General features: G+C 46.8%; 1 protein-coding gene across 1 annotated transcript in view; it reads left to right on the top strand.

The window, feature by feature from the left end:
- The window catches only part of CAPN5 (calpain 5), a 67390-nt gene that overhangs the window by 12899 nt on the left and 34377 nt on the right, over window positions 1-20114 (top strand). The window contains exon 2 of the mRNA XM_006864999.1: window positions 18120-18251. Within this exon, the coding sequence (XP_006865061.1) occupies window positions 18120-18251 (132 nt within the window). The remainder of the gene's footprint in view (window positions 1-18119; window positions 18252-20114) is intronic.

Below are 20114 nucleotides of genomic sequence, written 5' to 3'. Positions count from 1 at the left end.
ACCTTCTAAGTATTCCTTTATATGTGGTTCAGAGTTCTGGGACCATCCCCTGAGCCTGCTTGTTCGGGTATTCTGTGTTGTTGTTGGCGGAGCTCTCTGCTGTACGTCCGCCCGATCCGCCATCTTGTTTGTTCTCCTATTCCCTATCTTTTTAATGACCTTGAGCTTCCTTCATATGTAAGGCTCTTGATATTATCTCATAACTCTTCTGGATTTTGGTCATTAGCATCTAGTATATCAAATCTGCTCTTGAGATAGTCTTTAAATTCAGGTGGAATATATGCAGTCACCACCACATGTCTGTCAGTTTGTCGTACTGTAGTGGCTTGTGAGTTGCTGTGAGTCTGGAAGCTATGCCACAAGTATTTTAAATACCAGCAGGGTCAACCATGGTGGTCAGGTTTCAGATGAGCTTCAAGATGAAGACAGACTAGATGATGAACTGCTTCCGAATATTTAGTCACTGAAAATCGTATGAATAGCAGAGAAACACTGTTAGATATAGTGCCGGAAAATGAGCCCCTCAGATTGGAAGGCACTCAAAATGTGACTGGGAAGAGGAAACAAATCTTTACAACGAGGATCATTCCCACCCCCTTCATAGACAGAGTAGACAGGGATGGGTAACTTGGACATTGGCTACCCAAAATGGGGGGGCTACAAAGGCAAGACGTGACTGGCTTACACGCGTTCAAGAGGGAGCCTAGATCCAGAGGGCACAGAGGAAGGTAGACTCTCCACTGAGTAGTATCCAATCTGTCTGGGCAGGACTGATGAAAGGAGATGGGGATAGGTCTCTTGTGTTACAACAGTGAATACTGGTTATCAGGATGACTGTGAGGGTTGGAAATGTAAAGGTAGGCATTTTGTAGCAAAAGGAGGGGAGTGATTGACTTTGCAGTCCAGGAGCCGGAAGTCCCTGGGACCATAAAGGAAGAAGAGCGGAGAGTGGGACCCCCTCCAGAGATACAGTGATGCCAGAGATGAAGACAGAAACGATGACGTGCAGAGATGGACAGCTGGGGACTCTAGACCCAGAAATGGAGAGGGGATGTGTGCTGACGAATGGTGGGTAGGCTTGCAGGGTATATATACCCTTTGGTTGGTTGATGATGCATGGAGGGGATTGTAACCATGGCAATGAAACAATATGCGATAAGGTGAATGTAAAGCTAATGTTCTTCCATGCAAACTATCACATGATTCACAATAAAACATTTATTGTGACCGCGGAAGAGCTGCCTCCTTAAAGTACAATTGACTGTGATGACGCAAATGGAGTAAAGCCCGTAGAAGTAAAGCCCTCGGAAACTTCATTTGCTGATGGGGCACAACTCAAAATGAAGAGAAACAGCTGTAAACATCTATTAATAATTGTAACATGGAATGTACTAAGTGTGAATCTAGGAAAATATGAAATTGTTAAAAATGAAATGGATGCATAAACATCACTATCTTAGGCATAAGTGAGCTGAAATGGACTGGTATTGGCCATTTTGAATCTGAAAATCACATGGTTTACTATGCAGGGAATGACAGATTGAACATTGTTCTGTGATAAGATAATATTCATGTGCCTACAGGGAAGCCCAGTTAATACCACTATTATTCGAATTTATGTACCAACCACTAAAGCCAGTGAGAATGAAATAGGAGAATTCTACGGACTGCTTCAATCTGAAATTGATCAAACATGTAATCAAGATGTATTGATCTTTGCTGGTGATTGGAATGCAAAGGTTGGGAACAAAGAGGAAGGATCAGTAGTTGGAAAATACTGCTTTGGCAATAGAAATAGAAAGGAGATTGCATGATAGAATTCTGCAAAATCAATGCAGAATTTGTTCATTTTAAATACCTTTTTTAGACAGCGTAACATACGATTATACACATGGACCTCACCAGATGGAATACACAGAAATCAAATTGACAACATATGTAGAAAGAGATGATAGAAACGTTCCATATCATCAGTCAAAACAATGCCAGGGGCAGATTGTGGAACAGACCATCAATTGCTCATATGCAAATTCAGACTGAAGCTGAAGGAAATGAAAACAAGTCCAAGAGCCAAAATATGACCTTGAATATATTCCACTTGAATTTAGAGATCATCTGAAGAACAGATTTGATACATTAAACACTAGAGACTAAAGAACAGAAGAGTTGTGGGATGACATCAAGAACATCATACATGAAGAAAGCAAAAAGTCATTAAGAAGACAAGAAAGGGAAAAGTCAAAATAGATATCAGAAGAGATACTGAAACTTGCTCTTTAGTGTAGAGATGCTAAAGCAAATGGAAGAAATGAGGAGGTCCAAGAGCTGAACAGAAACTTTCAGAGATCAGCTTGAGAAGACAAAGTCAAATATTACAATGAAATTTCAAAGATCTGGAATCAGAAAACCAAAAGGGAAGAACATGCTTAGCATTTCTCAAGCTGTGGAAGCTGAAGAAAAATTCAAGCCTCGACTTTTGTCATTGCAAGATTCTCTGGGCAAATTATTGAATGATGCAGAAAGCATCAAAAGAAGATGGAAGGAATATTCAGAGTCACTGTACCAAAAGGAAATGGTTGATTTTGAACCATTTCAAGAGGTAGCATATGATCAAAAGCCAGTGATACTAAAGGAAGAAGCCTAAGGTGCATTGAAGAAATTGGCAAAGAACACGGCTCCAGGAATTGATGGAATAAAAATTGAAATCTTTCAAGAAAGTGAGGTGGCACGGGAGGCACTCACTCATCTCTGCCAAGAAATTTGGAAGACAACCATCTGGCCGACTGATTGGAAGAAATCCGTATTTTTGCCAATTCCATAAAGAGGCGGCCCAATGGAATGTTGAAATCATTGGAGAATCTCTTTGATATCCCATGCGAGTAAAGTTTTACTAAAGGTAATACAGAAATGGCTGCAAGCATACATTGACAGAGAACTTTCAGAGGTTCAAACCGGATTCAGAAGAGGATGTGGAACAAGGGATATCATTGCTGATGTGTGATGGACCTTGGCTGAAAGCAGAGAATATCAGAAAGATGTTTACCTGTGCTTTGTTGACTACCCAAAGGCTTTCAGTTGTGTGGATCATAACAAGCTATGGGCCACATTGCAAAGTATGAGTATTCCAGAACACTTAATTGTGCTCATGAGGAATCTGTACATGGACCAAGAGGCAGTTGTCTGAACAGAACATGGGAACACTGAATGGTTTAAAAATAAGAATGATGTGCGACAGAGTTGTATTCTTTCACCATACTTATTCAGCCTGTATGCTGAGCAAATAATCCAAGAAGCTGGGGTCTGTGAAGAAAAACGTGGCATCAGGATTGGAGGAAGACTCATTAACAACCTGTGATATGCAGATGATGCAACTTTGCTTGCTGAAAGTGAAGAGGACTTAAAACATTTACTGATGAAGATCAAAGAGCACAGCCTTTGGTATGGATTACATCTCAATGTAAAGAAAACAAAAATCCTCACCACTGGACCATTAAACAACATTCTTATCAATAGAGAAAAGATTGAAGTTGTCAAGGACTTCAATCTTCTTGGATCAACTATCAACACTCACGGAAGCAGCAGTCAAGAAATCAAACAATGTATTATGCAAATCTGCCGCACAAGACTTTTTTAAAGTGTTGAAGAGCAAAGATATCAGCTTGAGGACTAAGGTGCACCTGGTATTTTCAGTAACCTCATATGCATGAGAAAGCTGGACAGTGAATAAGGAAGACTGTAGAAGAATTGATGCATATGAGTTATGGTGTTGGAGGAGAATATTGAAAGTGCCATGGGCTGCCAAAAGAACCGACAGATCTGTGTTGGAAGAAGTGCAGCCAGAGTGCTCCTTGGATGCCAGGATGGTCAAACTGCATCTTTTATACTTCAGATGTATTGTCAGGAGGGACCAGTTACTGGAGAAGGATATCATGTTTGGTAAGGTGGAGAGTCAGATAAAAAGAGGAAAACCCCCAGCAAGATAGATTGGCAAAGTGGCAGCATCAATGGGCCCAAGCGTGGCAACAATGGTGAGGTTGGCCCAGGACCAGGCAGTGTTTCATTCTGTTGTGCATAGGGTTGCTATGAGTTGGTATCAACTCAATGGCACCTAACAACAACATAATTAAGGTCATATATTGGCTTTCATTTTCTTCAACTTTAGCCTTAACTTGTATGTTATCAATTGGCAATCTGTTCTACATTCAGTCCTTAGCTTTGTTTTGTCAGATGATATTGAACATCTCCATCATCTCATCCCATGGATATAGCTGGTTTGATTCCTGTGTATTCCATCCAGTGAGGTTCACTTGTACAGTTGTCAGTTATGTTATTGAACAAAAGGTATTTGCAATGAAGAAGTTGTTGTTCTTACAAAATGCTGTCATGTGATCTTCAGCATCGTTCCTATCACCAAAGCCATATTTTCTAGCTACAAATCATTCCTCTTTATTTCCAACGTTCACATTCTAATTACCATTAATTAGATGCATCATACATCTTAATTTCTTGTTTGATCAATTTCTGACTGAAAAAGTTGGTAGAGTTCTTTAGTTTCATCACTGTCTTTATTGGTTGGTACGTAAATTTGAGTAATAATGTTATTAACTGGTCTTCCTTATGTTGTTATTAAGTGCTGTGTATTTAGTTCTGATTCACAGTGACCCTTACAGGGTTTCTAAGGAGTGGCTTGTGGGTTTGAACCACTGACCTTGCAGTTAACAATTCAGTGCTTATCCTACAGCACCACATGGATACTATCCTGTCACAGACAGCATTTTACTTAAGGATAGATCTTGAAATGCTCATTTTTACAGTGAATGTGGTACCATTCCTCTTCACCTTGTTGTTCCCAGCAAAATAAACCATATGATTGTCTGACTTTAAATGGCCAGTACTAATGCCTAGAGTATTGATATTATGCATTCCATCTCATTTTTGATGACTTGCAGTTTTCCTCAAGTCACACTTTATATAGTCCATGTTCTGATTATTAATGAATGCTTAGGTTCTTCCTATTTAGAGTTGTGCCCTTTCAGCAAATAAAGGTCCTGGAAGTTTGAGTCCATTCATGTCGTTAAGGTCAGCTCTACTTTGAGGAAACAACTCTTTCTCAGTCAGATTTTGAGTGCATTCCAACTTGAGGGGCTCATATTCTGGCACTATATCTGACAATGCCCTACTGCTATTCATAAAGTCTTCAGTGGCTAACCATTTAGAAGTGATCTGACTCTCCATTTTCCTAGTCTGTCTCAATATGGAAGCTCTGCTGTAACAAGTCCACCAAGAAAGAAAATATCAAAGTGGATGTCAAAAGAGACTCAGAAACTTGCTCTTGGTCATAGAGTAGCACAGGAAAATGGAAGAAATGATGAAATAAAAGAGCTGAACTGAAAATTTCAAAGGACAGTGCTAAAAGACAAAGTCAAGTATTATAATGGAATGTGTAAAGAAAGATCTGGATTTAGAAAACCAATAAAGAAGATCACTCTCAGCATTTCCCAAGCTGAAAGAATTGAAGAAAACCTTCAAGCCCTGGTTTTCAGTATTGAAGAATTCCTGACGATTTACTGCAAGATTGGTGGTTCAAACCCACCAGCTGCTCCTCTGAAACTTTATCCAACATTGCAATAAGTCAGAACCAACTTGATGACACTTAACAACAACAGCTATGGACAAAATATTGACTAATGCAGGAGGCATCATAAGAAGATAGAAGACAAACACAGAGTACTGTACCAAAAAGAACTGGTCAGTGTTCAACCTTTTGAGAGGTATTATATGAATCCTTGTAGGCACTGTAGGATAAGTACTAGACTAGTAGTTAAAAAGTTAGCTGTTCAAACCCACCAGCTGCTCCTGGAAACCCTATAAAGGTCATTATAAGTTGAAACCAACTCAGTGATACACAAAACAACACATGATCAAGATCAATGGTACTGAAGGAAGAAGTCCGAGCTGCACTGAAGGGATTAGCAAAAAGCAAGGCTCCAGGAATTGACGGAATACCCACTGAAATGTTTTAACAAGCTGATGTAGCCCTGGGAGTGTTTACTCATCTATGTCAACAAATTTGGAAGACGGCTACCTGGCCAGTCACCTAGAAGAGATGCATATCTGCATATTCCACAGAAAGGTGACCTAATAAAGCGTGGAAATTATCAAGCAGTATTGTTAATATTAGGATCAGCACTGGACTGTGGCAGTTCAAATTATCAAGCAGTATTGTTAATATTAGGATCAGCACTGGACTGTGGCAGTTCAAACCCACTAGCTACTCCTTGTAAACCTTATACAGGGTCACTTTGAGTCAGAATCGACTCGACGGCACTTAACAACAACAACAAATCATTAATACGACATGCAAGTAAAATTCTGCTGCAGATCATTCAAAAAAATATTTGCAGCAGTACATCGACAGGGAGCTGTCAGAAATTCAAACCCCATTCAGAACAGGATGTGGAATAAAAGATATCTTTGTTGATATCACATGGATCTTGACTGAAAGCAGAGAATACCAGGAAATGTTAACTTGTGATTTATTGACTATGCAAAAGCTTTTGACTGCGTGGATCATAACAAAGTATATATATAGCACTGAGAAGAATGTGAATTCCAGAATACTTCATTATGTTCATGTGAAACTTGTTCATAATCCAAGAGGCATTTATTTAAAGTGAACAAGGGAATGCTGCATGATTTTCAAATCAGGAAGGGGGTGAGTCAGTGTTGTAGCCTTTCACCATACTTATTCTTTCTGAGCAAATAATGTGAGAAGCTAGACTGTATGAAGAAGCATGGAGCATCTGGATTGGATGAAGGCTCATTAAGAACCTTCGATATGCAGATGATACTACCTTGCTTGCTGGAAGATAAGAGGACTTGAAGCATTTACTGATGAAGATCAAAGAAAGAGCCTTCAGAATAGATTACAACTCAATGTAAAGAAAGCAATACTCCTCAGAACTGGACCAGTAGACAACATCATAATAATGGAGGAAAGATAGAAGTTTCAAGGATTTCATCTTACTTGGATCCACAGTTAATGCTCATGGAAACACCAGTCAGGAAATCAAATAATATTGCATTGAACAAATCTGCTGTAAAAGACCTCTTTAAAGTGTTAAAGAGCAAAGATGACAGTTTGAGGACTAAGGTATACCTGATCCAAGTCATGGGATTTTCAGTTGCCTCATATATTTGCAAAAATTGGACAGTGAATAAAAAAGACTGGAGAAGAATTGATACTTTTGAATTATGGTGATGATGAAGAATATCGAAATTCCCTTGGACTGCCAGAAGAACAAACAAATTCATGTTTGAAGAAGTACAGCCAGTATGCTCCGTAGAAGAGAGAATGATGAGACTTCATTTCACATACTTTGTGGACGTGTAATCAGAAGGGACCAGTCTCTGGAGAAGGACATCATGCTGGTAAAGTAGAGGGTCAGCTAAAAAGAGGAAGACCCTCATTGAGATGGATTGACACAGTGACTGCAACAATGGGCTCCAACAGGAATGACTGTGAAGCTGGAACCGGATCTGGGAGACGTTGTACACAGCGTTCTTATGAGTTTGAATGGACTCAGTGGCATCTAACAACAATTGCATGATGTTCAAGTGTAAGGAGTTTACTTTCCTGATGGTTATCACAATGATTTTGAAACTGTCATTGGCTGTATAAATGAAAAGTATATGTTATGATTAGTAAGACACATAATCACATGACTTGCATATAATTGAAGGGCTTAGCTCATAGGACTGTGGTGAGAGTGCAGGGGGCCAGGCCTCCAGCCTGTGAGGATAAGGATGATTTTGTAATGTTTCTCTCTGACTGCCCTTCCAAACCCACTCCTTACCAGTCCTGGTCTTGGACACTGAATCAGACTTGTGTCTCTCAAACATGTTTGACCATCCTCATCTCTTGAGTGAGAGAGTGGGACAAGGAGGGAGTCCCATTGCTTGTGCTTGTAGGCCTTGCAGATGGGTACTGGGAGGTAGTGGTGGGCTGGGTGAAGGAGAGACTGGTAGCAATCACCACCCAGGGACTCTCCATCACTCTCTGAGGCCATGCTGGTGAATGTGGAAGTTGACCTGCTGTCCTGAGGGTGCTCTGGCCCTGAGGCCCAAGCAGGCCAGAACTTCTCAGAGTTGCAGAAGAGGCGGCATTTGCCAGAAGGCCTGGCATAGTACAGGTTCCAAGTGTGATTGGGAAGTGGTCCCTGTGGAGTGGAGTGGGGAAAGAAGAGGCCCACTGGCTGTGTTAACAGGGCCTGATGTAGGGGCTCCACTTTTCCTCTGAGCACCATGGAGCTGTTGAAAGCTGGGCTTTCAGCGTGCATGACAGGTCCCCATGTGCGCTCTATGGAGTTCCCCCTGGTCCCCTGTACCTTTGGGGAGAATAGAACTTAATTTTCTAATTCTCCCAGGCTGTGCTTTCAATTCCCTTCAATCTCAAATATATTGTGAATTTGAAATGCAGAGAAACTGAGGCCAAGAGGGGAAGGAACAAGACTGGGACCCACTGCCCTGGCTCCCCGATACCAGGTAAAAAGTCCCTGGTGCCTTTGAAAGAGCCTTGGTGGTGCAGGGGTTAAGTGCTTGGCTGCTAACTGTAGGGTCAGTAGTTTGAACAGTCCAGCTGCTCTTTGGGAGAAAGATGTGGCAGTTGGCTTCTGTTTTCATAAAGATTGTTATTGTTATTAAGTGCCATCGAGTCAGTTCCTACCCATAGCAACCCTGTATAGAGTTTCCGAGGAACGGCTGGTGAGCTTGAACTGCCGACCTTGTGGTTCAAACCGACTTTGCAGTCTAGTGCATTAACCCATAGCGCCACACCAGATTATATATATATAATCCTCACAAAGATTATAAAGCCTTGTAAAGCCTCGGGCAGTTCTCCTCTGCCCTATGGGGCCCCTATGAGTTGGGTTTGCTGCCTTTGACCTCATCCCCAAGAACTGCATGCATGAGAGCCTCTGACCCCCTACTTTGCTTTTTCTGAAACTCCCAGGCGCCTTTTGGGTTCCCTCTCTCCCACGCCTTCCTTTCTCTCCTTTATCAAGTGGGTAGGGAAGGAAGCTGGTCTCAAAAGGACCTTTGTGAGACCTTGAATGTGTGAGCTCTCTGCCCTTCTTTGACTCCGCCTACTCCCCCCTCGCCCCCCCCACAGTTTGACCCTCTCCTGCCCTATAACCATCACACGGGATGTTTTAGGTCCATGGCTCATGAAAAAGGCTGTCTGGTCCCAATGTGAGCCCCTGCAGGTTCAGGAGTCCTGTCAGGCCTCCCTTCTCCTTCGCTGTCTTCCTCCCTGGGTACCTGCCCTACCCCACTTCTGTTCTAGATACTGAGGCTGGAGAGCTGCCTTGGTGACAACGTGTGGTTAGTGTTGGCATAGCAGCAGTAGGGAGATTGAGTGTAAGTTGGAAGGCAGTTCAAGGCCAGGTCTGGGCTGAATGTTACTGGATGAGGAGTGAGACTGAGTAGACAGGGTGTGATGGACGGCCCAAGTCACTGCACAGATTTAAGAAATTGTGTGTGTGCAGTAGGACCTGCGGTTGGAAACAAGGCTGGCGAAACAGGCAGGCCCCAGACTCCTCTAACAGGATGGGGGTTTGTGGGGCAGGAAATCAAGCCTGGATTGGTTCAGGCAGGCGCAGGGCAGGCCCAGCCTGGGTGACCATTAACTGCCCCTGCTTGCCTGAGGAGCTAGAACTTTGGTCTGAGGCAGCTGTGTTTCTATGGAGTCCCACTTCCTGTGGCCTATGACCTGTTTGCAGAGAGCAAAAAGCCAGCGTTTTTCTAATGCCCAAGAGAAGCCCTTCTTCACGTCCACCCCACTTCAAGCTTTCCAGGTTGCTCATGATCACTCTTTTCTATGTTCATGAGTGGTCTCCTTGGCTGCCTGCCTCCCTCCCTGCCTTTCTCCAAAAATGGAATGGAATTTTATTTTTGTCTTTTTTCAATTTAAGTAATTTCTTTTGTTATTGAGAATATACACCAGCCCAACAATTTTTATGTGTACAGTTCAGTGACAGTGATTACGTTCTTGGAGTTGTAAGCCCATTCTCACCCTGCTGTTCCCAGTTACCTGTCCTCATTAGCATAAAGTCTCTTGATGCTGTAGGGTGAGTACTTGATTGTCAGCCTACAAGGTTAGCAGTTCAAACCCATAGCCACTCTGTGAGAGAAAGATGAGGGAGACTTTTGGTTCCTGTAAAGATTTATAGCCTTGGAAACCCGGTACAGGGTTGCTATGAGTGGAACTGACTTAGTAGCATTGGGTTTTATTGTCAACTTTATCCTATATAAGATCGCTCTTTAAAGAACATGTTGTTGAAAGCAGGCAGACATTGTGTTTGTGTGTGTGTGTGTGAACTGAGTGATAGTTTACATGGGAGAACATCGGCTTTACACCATCGTTTCATTGCAATGATTACAATCTCCTCTGTGCATCATCATTCAACAGTATTTACTTCTATTTCTTCTGCTTTTCTTATTTTTGGGGTGGTGGTGGTGGTGGTGGTGGTGGGGAGATATACACAAAAACACTCAGGAATATATAATAATTTATTTAAACAACCAAAAGACACATTCTGCAAGCCTGAGGCAGACATTCTTTACTAAATAAGTTCAACTATGATTTGAAGTCTTCTGGAGATATTTTTGTCTTAACATGTAAGGTGTATAGATGATCTCAGGGCAATAGTTTTGTGGGGGTCATCCAGCTTCTGTAACTCTAGGAAGTCTGTATCCTATGAGAATTTGAAATTCTGTTTAGTATTTCCCCCACTTTTGATCAGGATTCTTCTATCCAGTTCTGGTCTTGTGGCAAAGGAGACAGATGTTCCTGGAGGCAATTAGCCATGCATTTTCCAAGGAGTCTGGTTTGGGGGCCAGGCAGCCTTGGTCCTGTCTTATTGGAGGTGTGACCTGAACAGATCACTTCCCATCCCTGGACCTCAATTTTCCCATCTGTAAATAGGAGAAATAATTCTTGCTGATCATGGTTTTTGGAGGTTGGAATGACCTGAGGTGTCAGACACATGAGAGGCAGGTGACAAGTTTTTTTTTAGTTCTCTCCTCCTTCTTGCCAGCTCTGTCTGGGACATCTGTCTCTCATGGACTCTGCAGCGGAGCCCCTTGTTGTCCTCCTCAATCCCCACCCAGGGCACTGCCAGGGGTCCACACCCTCTCTTTCCTGCCAAAGTTCCTTGCTCCTTTATTCTTTCCAGTTTAGTCAGTATCTGCTTGCTGTCCCTCTGACCTGCTCAGGTAGGTAGGAGGTGAAGGGTGTGACCAGGCCCTGCTAGGCCCAGAGCTTACAGGGGAAGTAGGAGCAGAGTTTCAACCCAATACCCAGCCCTCTGCATAGTTGTCCTCTGGTGGAACCCAGAAGGGAATAAGTAGGGGTCCTACTAACAGACACCAGCTTGGGGACCTCTCAGAATCCCCCTAGGGCAGCCTGTGGTCCCGATGCCCTGTGTAAGCTGATCCCACCTGTACCTCTTAGAGCTCATATTCATCAAGTCAGCTCTGGAGAAGTCCCCACTTCTTGACTCTGCTGAACATTATTAGGCCCTTTACACTAAAAAAAAAAAAAAAAAAAAAAAAAAAAGTTTCTGGTAGGTGCAAACAATTTGCGCTTGGCTACTAACCAAAAGTTTGAACCCACCCAGTGGGTAAAATTTTGTTAAAGATAATTCAAAAATGGCTGCAACCGTGTATTGACAGAGAACTACCAGAGGTTCAAGCCAGAGTCAGATGAGGATGTGGCATGAGGGATGTCATTGTTAACATCAGATGGATCTTGGCTAAAAACAGAGAATGCCAGAAAGATGTTTACCTGTGCTTTATTGACTACACAGAGGCTTTCTATTTTGTGGACCATAACAATATATGGACAACACTGCAGAGAATGAATATTCTGGAACACTTAGTTGTTCTCATGAGAAACCTGTGCATAGACTAAGAGGCAGTCGTTTGAACAAAACAAGGGAACACTGTTGTTGTTAAGTGCTGTCGAGTTATTTCTGACTCATGGCGAACTTGTATAGGGTTTCCGAGGGGCGGCTGGGGAGTTTGAACCACCGACCTTGCAGTTCAAATTGACCTTGCAGCCCAGTGCTTATCCTACAGTGCCACATCAAGACTCTGGGTTTCAAATGTAAAAAGGTGTGCACCAGAGTTGCTTTCTTTCTCTATGTTTATTCAATCAGTTGGGTTCTATGAAGAAGAACGTGGCATTAAGATTGGAGGAAGACTCGTTAACAACATGCAATATGCAGATGATACAACCTTGCTTGCTGAAAGTGAAAAGGACTTAAAATACTTATTAATGAAGGTCAAAGACCACAGCCTTCCATATAAAGAAAGCGAAAATCCTTACCACTGGACCAATAAACAACATGTATATAAGTTGAAAAACGATTAAAGTTGCCAAAGGCTTCATTTTGCTCAGATCAACCATCAACACTCATGGAAGCAATTAGGCAAATCTGCTGCACAAGACCTCTCTATAAACTGTTGAAGAACAAAGATGTCAGTTTGAGGACTAAGGTGCGCCTGACCCAAGCCATGATATTTTCAATAACCTCATATGCAAGTAAAAGTTAGACAATGAATAAAGAGGAATGCAGAAGAACTGATGCATTTGAGTTATGGTGTTAGAGGAGAATATTAAAGTACCATGGACTGTCAAAAGAACCAATAGATCCATTTTGGAAGAAGTGCTGCCAGAGTGCTCTTTAGAGGCCAACATGGCCAAACTTCGTCTTTCATACTTAGGACATATTGTCATGAGAGACTAGTCCCTGGAGAAGGATATCATGTTTGGTAAAGTGGAGGGTCAGAAAATAGAGGAAGATGAGATGGACTAGCATAGTGATGGGCTCAGGTGTAGCAAAGGTTGTTAGGTTGGCACAGGACTGGGCAGTGTTTTGTTTTGTTGTGCATGAGTTTGCTGGGTCAATGGCATGGATTTGGTACTGATTAGTTCTGTTGTGCATGGGTTCAGTTCCGACTCGATGGCACCTGACAGCAGCAGTAATTCTGCAGAAGAGAGGCCACAAAGGTTTGGGCCAAGGAAGTCATTCTCTTCTGTAACACATGGGTTGTCATGAGCCACAATCAATTCAGTGGTGGTGGTTTTGTTTTTCATGCTGAGAAACAGGTAGCTTGCACCTGGGGCTAGCATTGGGGCACACACACAGCAGTCTGGGGGTCTTTCTTGCCCAGGAATGATCCCCTAATCGGTCTGTGCTCAGTGGGCAAGAAAAGGCTTCTTAGAGGAGGTGACATTTAGGATGGGTTTGCTGTGGGAGGAGATGGGGCAGGAGGGATTCTGCTGTGGAAAGGCAAAGCATAGACTAACTCCGGAGGACACTGTCCGTTCTTTGCTGAGCCTTTCTTTCCCGCTCCCTTCCTGGGCCTCAGTCTCCCCACTTGTCAGATGGGGATATTGGGCTTGCTGATGGGGGTGATGGTGGATAGATGAGGGGGCTAAGAGGAAATGTGAGCCCCTGCAGGTGCAGCCTGGGCACCCTGGATCCGCTGCCTGACTGCATTCCTGTTTGTGCACCGGCTATGAAATCTGACTTTATTCTTGTGCCAAGCAGGGAGGCGGTTGTGTCTGCTGGAGCTGGTATAACAGGCTGGGAGGGCTGAGAGGTCAGGGGGTGACTGCAGGTGCACATCATCGTGCCCTGAGGTATGTTGGCCAGAGGAGCGGTCCCCATCCCACCCCTTAGGTGGGCAGCCTGGCGTCAGGTTTCAGTCTAGTCCAACCCAGGTGGTCACTTAACCTTAACTTTCCCCGGAAGCCCTGTCTGTAACCCTGCCACACCCTGTTCCTGAGACTGCACCTGGGCAGGCTGGTGGGGGAGAGGAGAGCCAGAGGTGAGCCCAAGTGTGGGCAGTGCTGGAAGGGGCACATGGGTAGTTGGGCCCAGAGGAAGGCCACACCAAAGGCAGCATCTGTCTCCAGGCTGTGGCTGGCCTCATCTTAGGGGCATTTTGAATCTCCGTCCCCACTCCTAGCTTCCCTGCCCACCAGCCCTCTCCATGCCGGCTCTGCTGGTGTCACTGCCTCCAGGCAGCCTCCTCCGATCTCTCTTTGGGCTTCTGCTGTCACTGCTCTGCTAACTCAGGCTTAGAGTCCAAGTCCCCTTCCTAGGGACCTGCCTGCAGACAGACCCTTCTCTGTCCCACTCTGCCCGTATTCAACTGCTGCTCTGGAAACAAACAAGTGTGCAGTGACAGTCCTGAGAAAATCTGGTCCCCCAATGGTGGGGGTGCGGGCCTGGGCTGCCCCTGACTCCTCCATTCTCATTGCTATGTGGCGAGACCCTCTAAGCTGTCTCAGATTAGGGTTCTGGGGTAACTTTGTCACCTATAAGCCCTAGCCCTCGTGGAAACTCAGAAGCCAGTCTGCGTGGGAATCTCAGTTCACCTCTTTCTGTGTGTCTCTGGGCAAATTACCGAACCTCTCCGTACCTTAGATTTCTGGCAATGCTAACAGTACCCACCTGGTCAGGTGCCCAGTCACTGTGAATTGTTTCTGTAATTGTTCCACTCGAGGTGTCCCAAGGTGCCTCTGGACTCTAGGTGGTTGTTGTTAAATGCTGTGAAGTCGGTTCCAACTCAGTGAGACTCTGTATAGGGTTTCCAAGGAGCAGCTGGTGGGTTTGAACTGCCAACCTTGTAGTTAGCAGTCCAGTGTTTAGTCTACAGTGCCATACCAGGATGCCCCTATGCCTCTCCACCACCGCCTCCTCTCCCTGCTTCCTCCCAGGCTAACTGATTTGTCCCTGTTCCCTGTGGTCTTTGCTCCCAAGTCAGGGCAAAACCATACCTGCAGACCGGGACCCCTGACTGCTGAGCCTGGTCTCTCTTTCAAGGGCTGGACAAGTGTCCAGAGCCAGAGCTGTCCTCTGGGGTGACAGGACCAGACAGGTTAGGGTCTGTGCCACAGTTCTGTCCTAGCAGTAGCTGATCGGTGGAGGGAATCCAGGGAACCCAGCAGGCTTCGACCTCCTTCAGTGTGGACTGGGGTATTCATCTCCTTCTCAGGGACCCGGCTGGGGGTATCTGAAGTGGAGGTCACTTTAGATGCCATCTCTGCCCCAGGCCTGATCCCACCCCCACCCTGTCTGCCCTTGGAGTCTCAGGGAAGTAGATAACAAGTCAAAGCTGCCCCTGCCTCAGAGCTGGGCTGGACATGTGGAACAGGCAGTGACTGGGAGATAAGGTAAGGAGGCTGGCAGGAGGCAGCCTCTGCTTTCTGACAATGTGGCCTTGGAGACAAGATGAGCACACCTCACATGAGCAAGGTGAGAAGGTGCTATGTGGCCAGCAAGTGATGGACACATGTCCTCCCTCCCCCTCCTCTGATGCCCACTCTGTGGAGGGCTTCCAGTCACCACAACAGAGCAGGTTACTGCAGTGGGTGTGCTCTGGCCCACCACAGTCTTGGCCTGTTTTTGTGCCCTCTGAGCTGCCGTTTGAACAGATTTTCATGGGCACTGAGAGTCCCAAGTGTCTATGTGGTCATTAATGAGCTTCTGGGAGTGGAAGAAACATTGGACTCAAGAGGCAGGAGATGGGAGCCCCCTCTTTTGTCCTCCAGTTGTTCATTCATTAATTCATGGAGGGCTCACCACGTTCGTTCGTTCGTTCATTCATTCATTCATTCATTCACAGAGAAGCTCCTACCACGTCCCAGACCCTGTGCTAGCTGTGAGGGTCCTGGCTCTGCCCATGGGGCTAGGGTCTGGTAGAGAGGGTTACACAGCCACTTCCTTGGGGTAAGGGCAGGCTCCAGGTGCCCACAAATGGTATTTGGTTCCGTGGCCTTGCCTGAAGGGATAAGGCAGCAAGACTGAGGGCCCAGCTTGGATAAAGGGCCAGACCTGAGTGGATGGAAAACTTTGAAATTATACTTTATGGGTTTACAGGGCCGCACTGTGTGAGGTGAGGTGAGGCCCCGAAGGCAATGTTCTCCTGAGGGTAACAGGCAGTTTCTGAACGGGGTTGTTATCTGACCTGTGGGTTATAGAGATTGCTCTGGAGGAGGTAGCCTGAAACATAGGAAATAGCGAGGGGGTAGGTCAAGTAAGAGATGAAGAAGTAGTGCTGAAGTCCAGAGGCATTTTGGAAGTAGCATGTGTAAGGAGCTCTGGTAGCGTAGTGGTTACGAATCAGGCTGTGAACCGCAAGGTCAGCAGTTCGAAACTACCAGCGGTTCCGCGGGAGAAAGATGAGGCATTCTGCTCCCGTAAAGATTTACAGCCTTGGAAACCCTGTGCAGGGTCGCTATGAGTCGGAACCGACTCCACGGCACTCAACAACAACAATGTGTAAGATCAGGCTATGGCCAGTGAGGGGAGGGAGGTGTCTTCAGGGATCAGAATCCGAGGAGCACTGCAGGAAAGTAACCACACATACAAGCCTGATGTATTTCCCTCTGTGTGAGTCTTACGTGAGGGCCTGAGCAAACCCCAGCCTGTCCCCTGCCCATCCTGATGGACATGCTGTCACGGTTCTGTCTGAACTCCTCTCCAGGTTGGAGGAGGGAGAGAAGCAGCTTCTTGCAAGAAGGGTCTGAGTGGCCACCTGTTACTAATGGGGTTGGCAGTAGGTACCAGCCCTCTCTCTGAGCCAGGCCCTGGGCCAAGTGCTCTGCCTCCGTGAACCCCTTGAGCTCTTACACACCCCTGCAGGGAACAATTGGAGCCACAAAGAGGTTGAGTGAACTAGTCTTAAACAGTTGAGTCCGTAAATGGGTGGAGCTGAAATTCGAAAGCCCACTTCCTGACTCTGCTACCCTCTGCTGGCCGCCTGCGGTAGGCTGGCAAACTCAGGAGCACCTGCTGCAGTGGAGACTGGCAAGGAGGCCCATTGTTACCCTGCTGCCTATGCTGGGTGGCATGCTTTTCAACCTCTCTGGGCCTTAGTAAACTGGGCACAACACTGCCTCCTCTGAGGACCGGGATGAGTATTAAGCAAGAGCATGGTGCCAGCAGGGTGCCTGGCATGTGGAAGGCATGCCAGTGTTTGCCCTCATCAGCCCATCCTCAGGGGTGGGGGAGGAACTGTCACTCTCTCATAGTTCTATGGAGTGATGATGCTGATGAGAGAGGAAGAGGAGTCCAGGGTGGGCCTGTCATACACGCACGCCCCTCGCAGAGTCCTGGACTAGGAAGGTGAAGAGAACCCCATGGCCAGCCCTGCTCCCAGCCTGGCCCATTGAGCAGACATCAGGCACCCAGGTTACTGTAGGTGTCTGGGCCAGACCTGGGTGCATTCTGGGTGCTCTCACTGCCCCTGCCTCAGGAATCAGCCTGGGGGAGGAACGTTAACAGCTGTGGGACCTGGGATAAGGGACGCTTTGCAGGCTGCCTGTCTTGGTGCTGGAGCTAGCTGGACAGATCTGGGCATGACCTCCCAGCTTCTGAAAATGTAAACAGACTTCCACTCTCTTTGGATCAGGCCCTGGGCTTGGTGCTCTCCATGTGTTGATTCCTCACAAGATGGGAATTCTTGCTCCCACTTTTTAGGTGATAACACCTGGTGTGGTGCCAAAGGACTCAGCTCACCAAATTGCAGGGCCAGGATCTGGCATTCAGTGTCCAGGCTGAAGCCTTGGCCCATTTTGCACAACCCACAGCACTGCTTCAGGGGAACGTTTATGGAAAAGCCCCCACAGCACAAAGATGGAAAGCCTAGTCCGAGCCATTGGGCAGGGTCAGTTGTGGAGGGCAGGCTGGCTTTTCCGATGGGTAGAACTGGGTTTTCCAGAAATTCAGAAGGGCCTAGGGCCGCCTGCTGGGCGTGAGTCATTTCCCAGGTGGTGTCCTGTGGAACAGTCCTTGGCAGAAAGGACTGCCTGGTCAGACTTCCTTCCGCTCAAAGCTTCCCCTGCCCTGTACCACCTCCTACTCTGCCTAACGCCCATCTCCATGGAAAAATCCAGGCAGGCCCTGGGAGAGCTGGATTCCGGTGGGCACAGACTGGGCCCGGGGGAGAGGAGATCTCTCCACTGAGAGTGGGTCTCCTTTCTGCTGTGGGTGGGTGTCTGTATGCTCCCTATAACTCACGTCCTCCCCTAATCCTCTCCACAGGATATCTGCGAGAACCCCCGCCTCTTTGTGGATGGCATCAGCTCCCATGACCTGCACCAAGGCCAGGTGGGCAACTGCTGGTTTGTAGCGGCCTGCTCTTCACTTGCCTCCCGAGAGTCGCTATGGCAAAAGGTGAGGCTAGCGTGTGGAGGGTGCTGGGGGCTGTTAACTGTGCTACAGCCTTCGCTGCACCAGCTGGCAGAGGGGCAACTGAACCTACCGCTGAGACCTTTATGAATGCCTGTGCTGGGAATGAGGTGGGCTTCACATCACGGCTCTTCCACACTGAGTGTATCAAAGAGCTGTGGAGAGAGGTGTCTTGGTGTGGTGCCGAAGGATAAGCACTCGACCATAAGGTCAGTTTGAACCACAAAGGCGTTGCTAAATGCCTTTGAGTCAGTTGCAACTCATAGCTACCCTGTATAGGAATTTTGAGGAGCAGCTGGTGGGTTTAAACTGCTGACTTTGTAGTTTGAAGTACAGTGCTGCTCCTCCAGGGCCAGGTGGTTCAAACTCACCAGCCGTTCCTCAGAAACCCTACAGGGCACTTAACAACTACTGTGGAGAGAGATATGGGTGGGGAATTGTGAGGCCATCCTAGCAAATACAAGCAATTCCCTTTTCTCGTTCCCCCTTCCTCTTCTCGCTATAAGGGACTAAGGGTGACACTTAAGAGCACAGGGCATCTGAGTCTCAGAGGTGTGGGTTCAAGACGCAGCCTCACCATTTGGTATCTGTGTGACTTTCTGAGGTTACTTATGTGAGAAATCAGAATCGATGGAGTAGCTACATTTCTGGGGAGTGGTGTGGGTGAAACAGGAAACTGGTTTGTGGTTCCTGGTGCAGTGCTGTGCTTCATAATGATTGATGGTAGGCAATGCTCATATAATATAAGGCAAGGCAACCTTCAGCCACCAGAGGGAGCTGTGCCCTCAACTGCAACGGAGACTGGGGAATGCCCTGTCCTCCGGTCCTCTGAATCAGGCTTGTCCACTACTCCCACTCCAGGCCTGACCCCTGATGGTCCAATGAGGAGAGGGGGAGAGGGTACTGTAAACCCTGGGGTCTCTGCAGAGTCCACTGCTGCAGCCTATGGACTCAGAACCTCAGAGCTGGGAGGCCCTCAGGGACTCCTGTGGGATCACTTCACACTTGGGGCTCCCAAACCCAGAAAGGGTGGAGCCTGGAGCTGTTTTCTAGGTGGAGGGTTGGTCCCCAATCTCTAGTCCCCAGGTTTCAACATGGAACAATGCCCCACTGCCTCTGAGCGCCCCCCCAGCTAGGCCTGGGCTCAGTCTGGGGTTGAAGGTGGCATCCTCCCTGTGACCCATATGTGTCCCATAATTACCTGTTGACTTGTGATCTCTCCTCTTGTGGTGAGCTCCCTAGAAGCAGAGTTAACCCAACTTCTGTTTTCCCATTAAGCCAAGAAGGAGCCTGCATATAGAAGGCTCAGGACAGGTTTCTCTGACCAGCTACTTACCCCACAGCTTCACACCTGCCTTGCTGCCCCAGATTTCAATCGGGTCCTCTGTGGTGGTGTGTAGGGAGGAACTCCAGTGTGCTGTGCCCCCACTTTGGACCTAACTCCAGGAGGCCCCCCAGTGCAGCTCCTCCTCGCTCCCTCTGGCTAGTGGAGGAAGAGCCCCAGGACTGAGCTGCAGGGGTCCTCCCTGATTCTGGAGGACTATGGACCAGCCTCATGTTTCTGTCTGCGCTAGAGCTTTCTCCTGCAGGTGGTGGGCACTAGGCCTGGAAGGTCTTAGCAGCTGCTGGGACCAGGGGGCTGCTAGGCCAGAGGGCTTGGCTACCTGGAGGGTGCAGCTCTTGGCTAATTACACTCTGCCTCCTGGTGCTGCAGTAGTGACAGTCTCTGGGTCCCAGAAGGAGGCCCGAACCCAGGGGAGCTCATTACTGGGCCTTCCCTTCCCCTCCTGTCCCTGCTGACCAGGTCCTGTTTGTTGTCACCCTCACGTGTGGGCCTGTTGCCCTGCA

Source organism: Chrysochloris asiatica, unplaced genomic scaffold (genome assembly GCF_000296735.1).
Source record: "Chrysochloris asiatica unplaced genomic scaffold, ChrAsi1.0 scaffold00074, whole genome shotgun sequence".
Taxonomy (NCBI): Eukaryota; Metazoa; Chordata; class Mammalia; order Afrosoricida; family Chrysochloridae; genus Chrysochloris; species Chrysochloris asiatica.
Note: the sequence above shows the minus strand (reverse complement) of the source record. Positions and strands in the feature narration are given on the sequence as shown.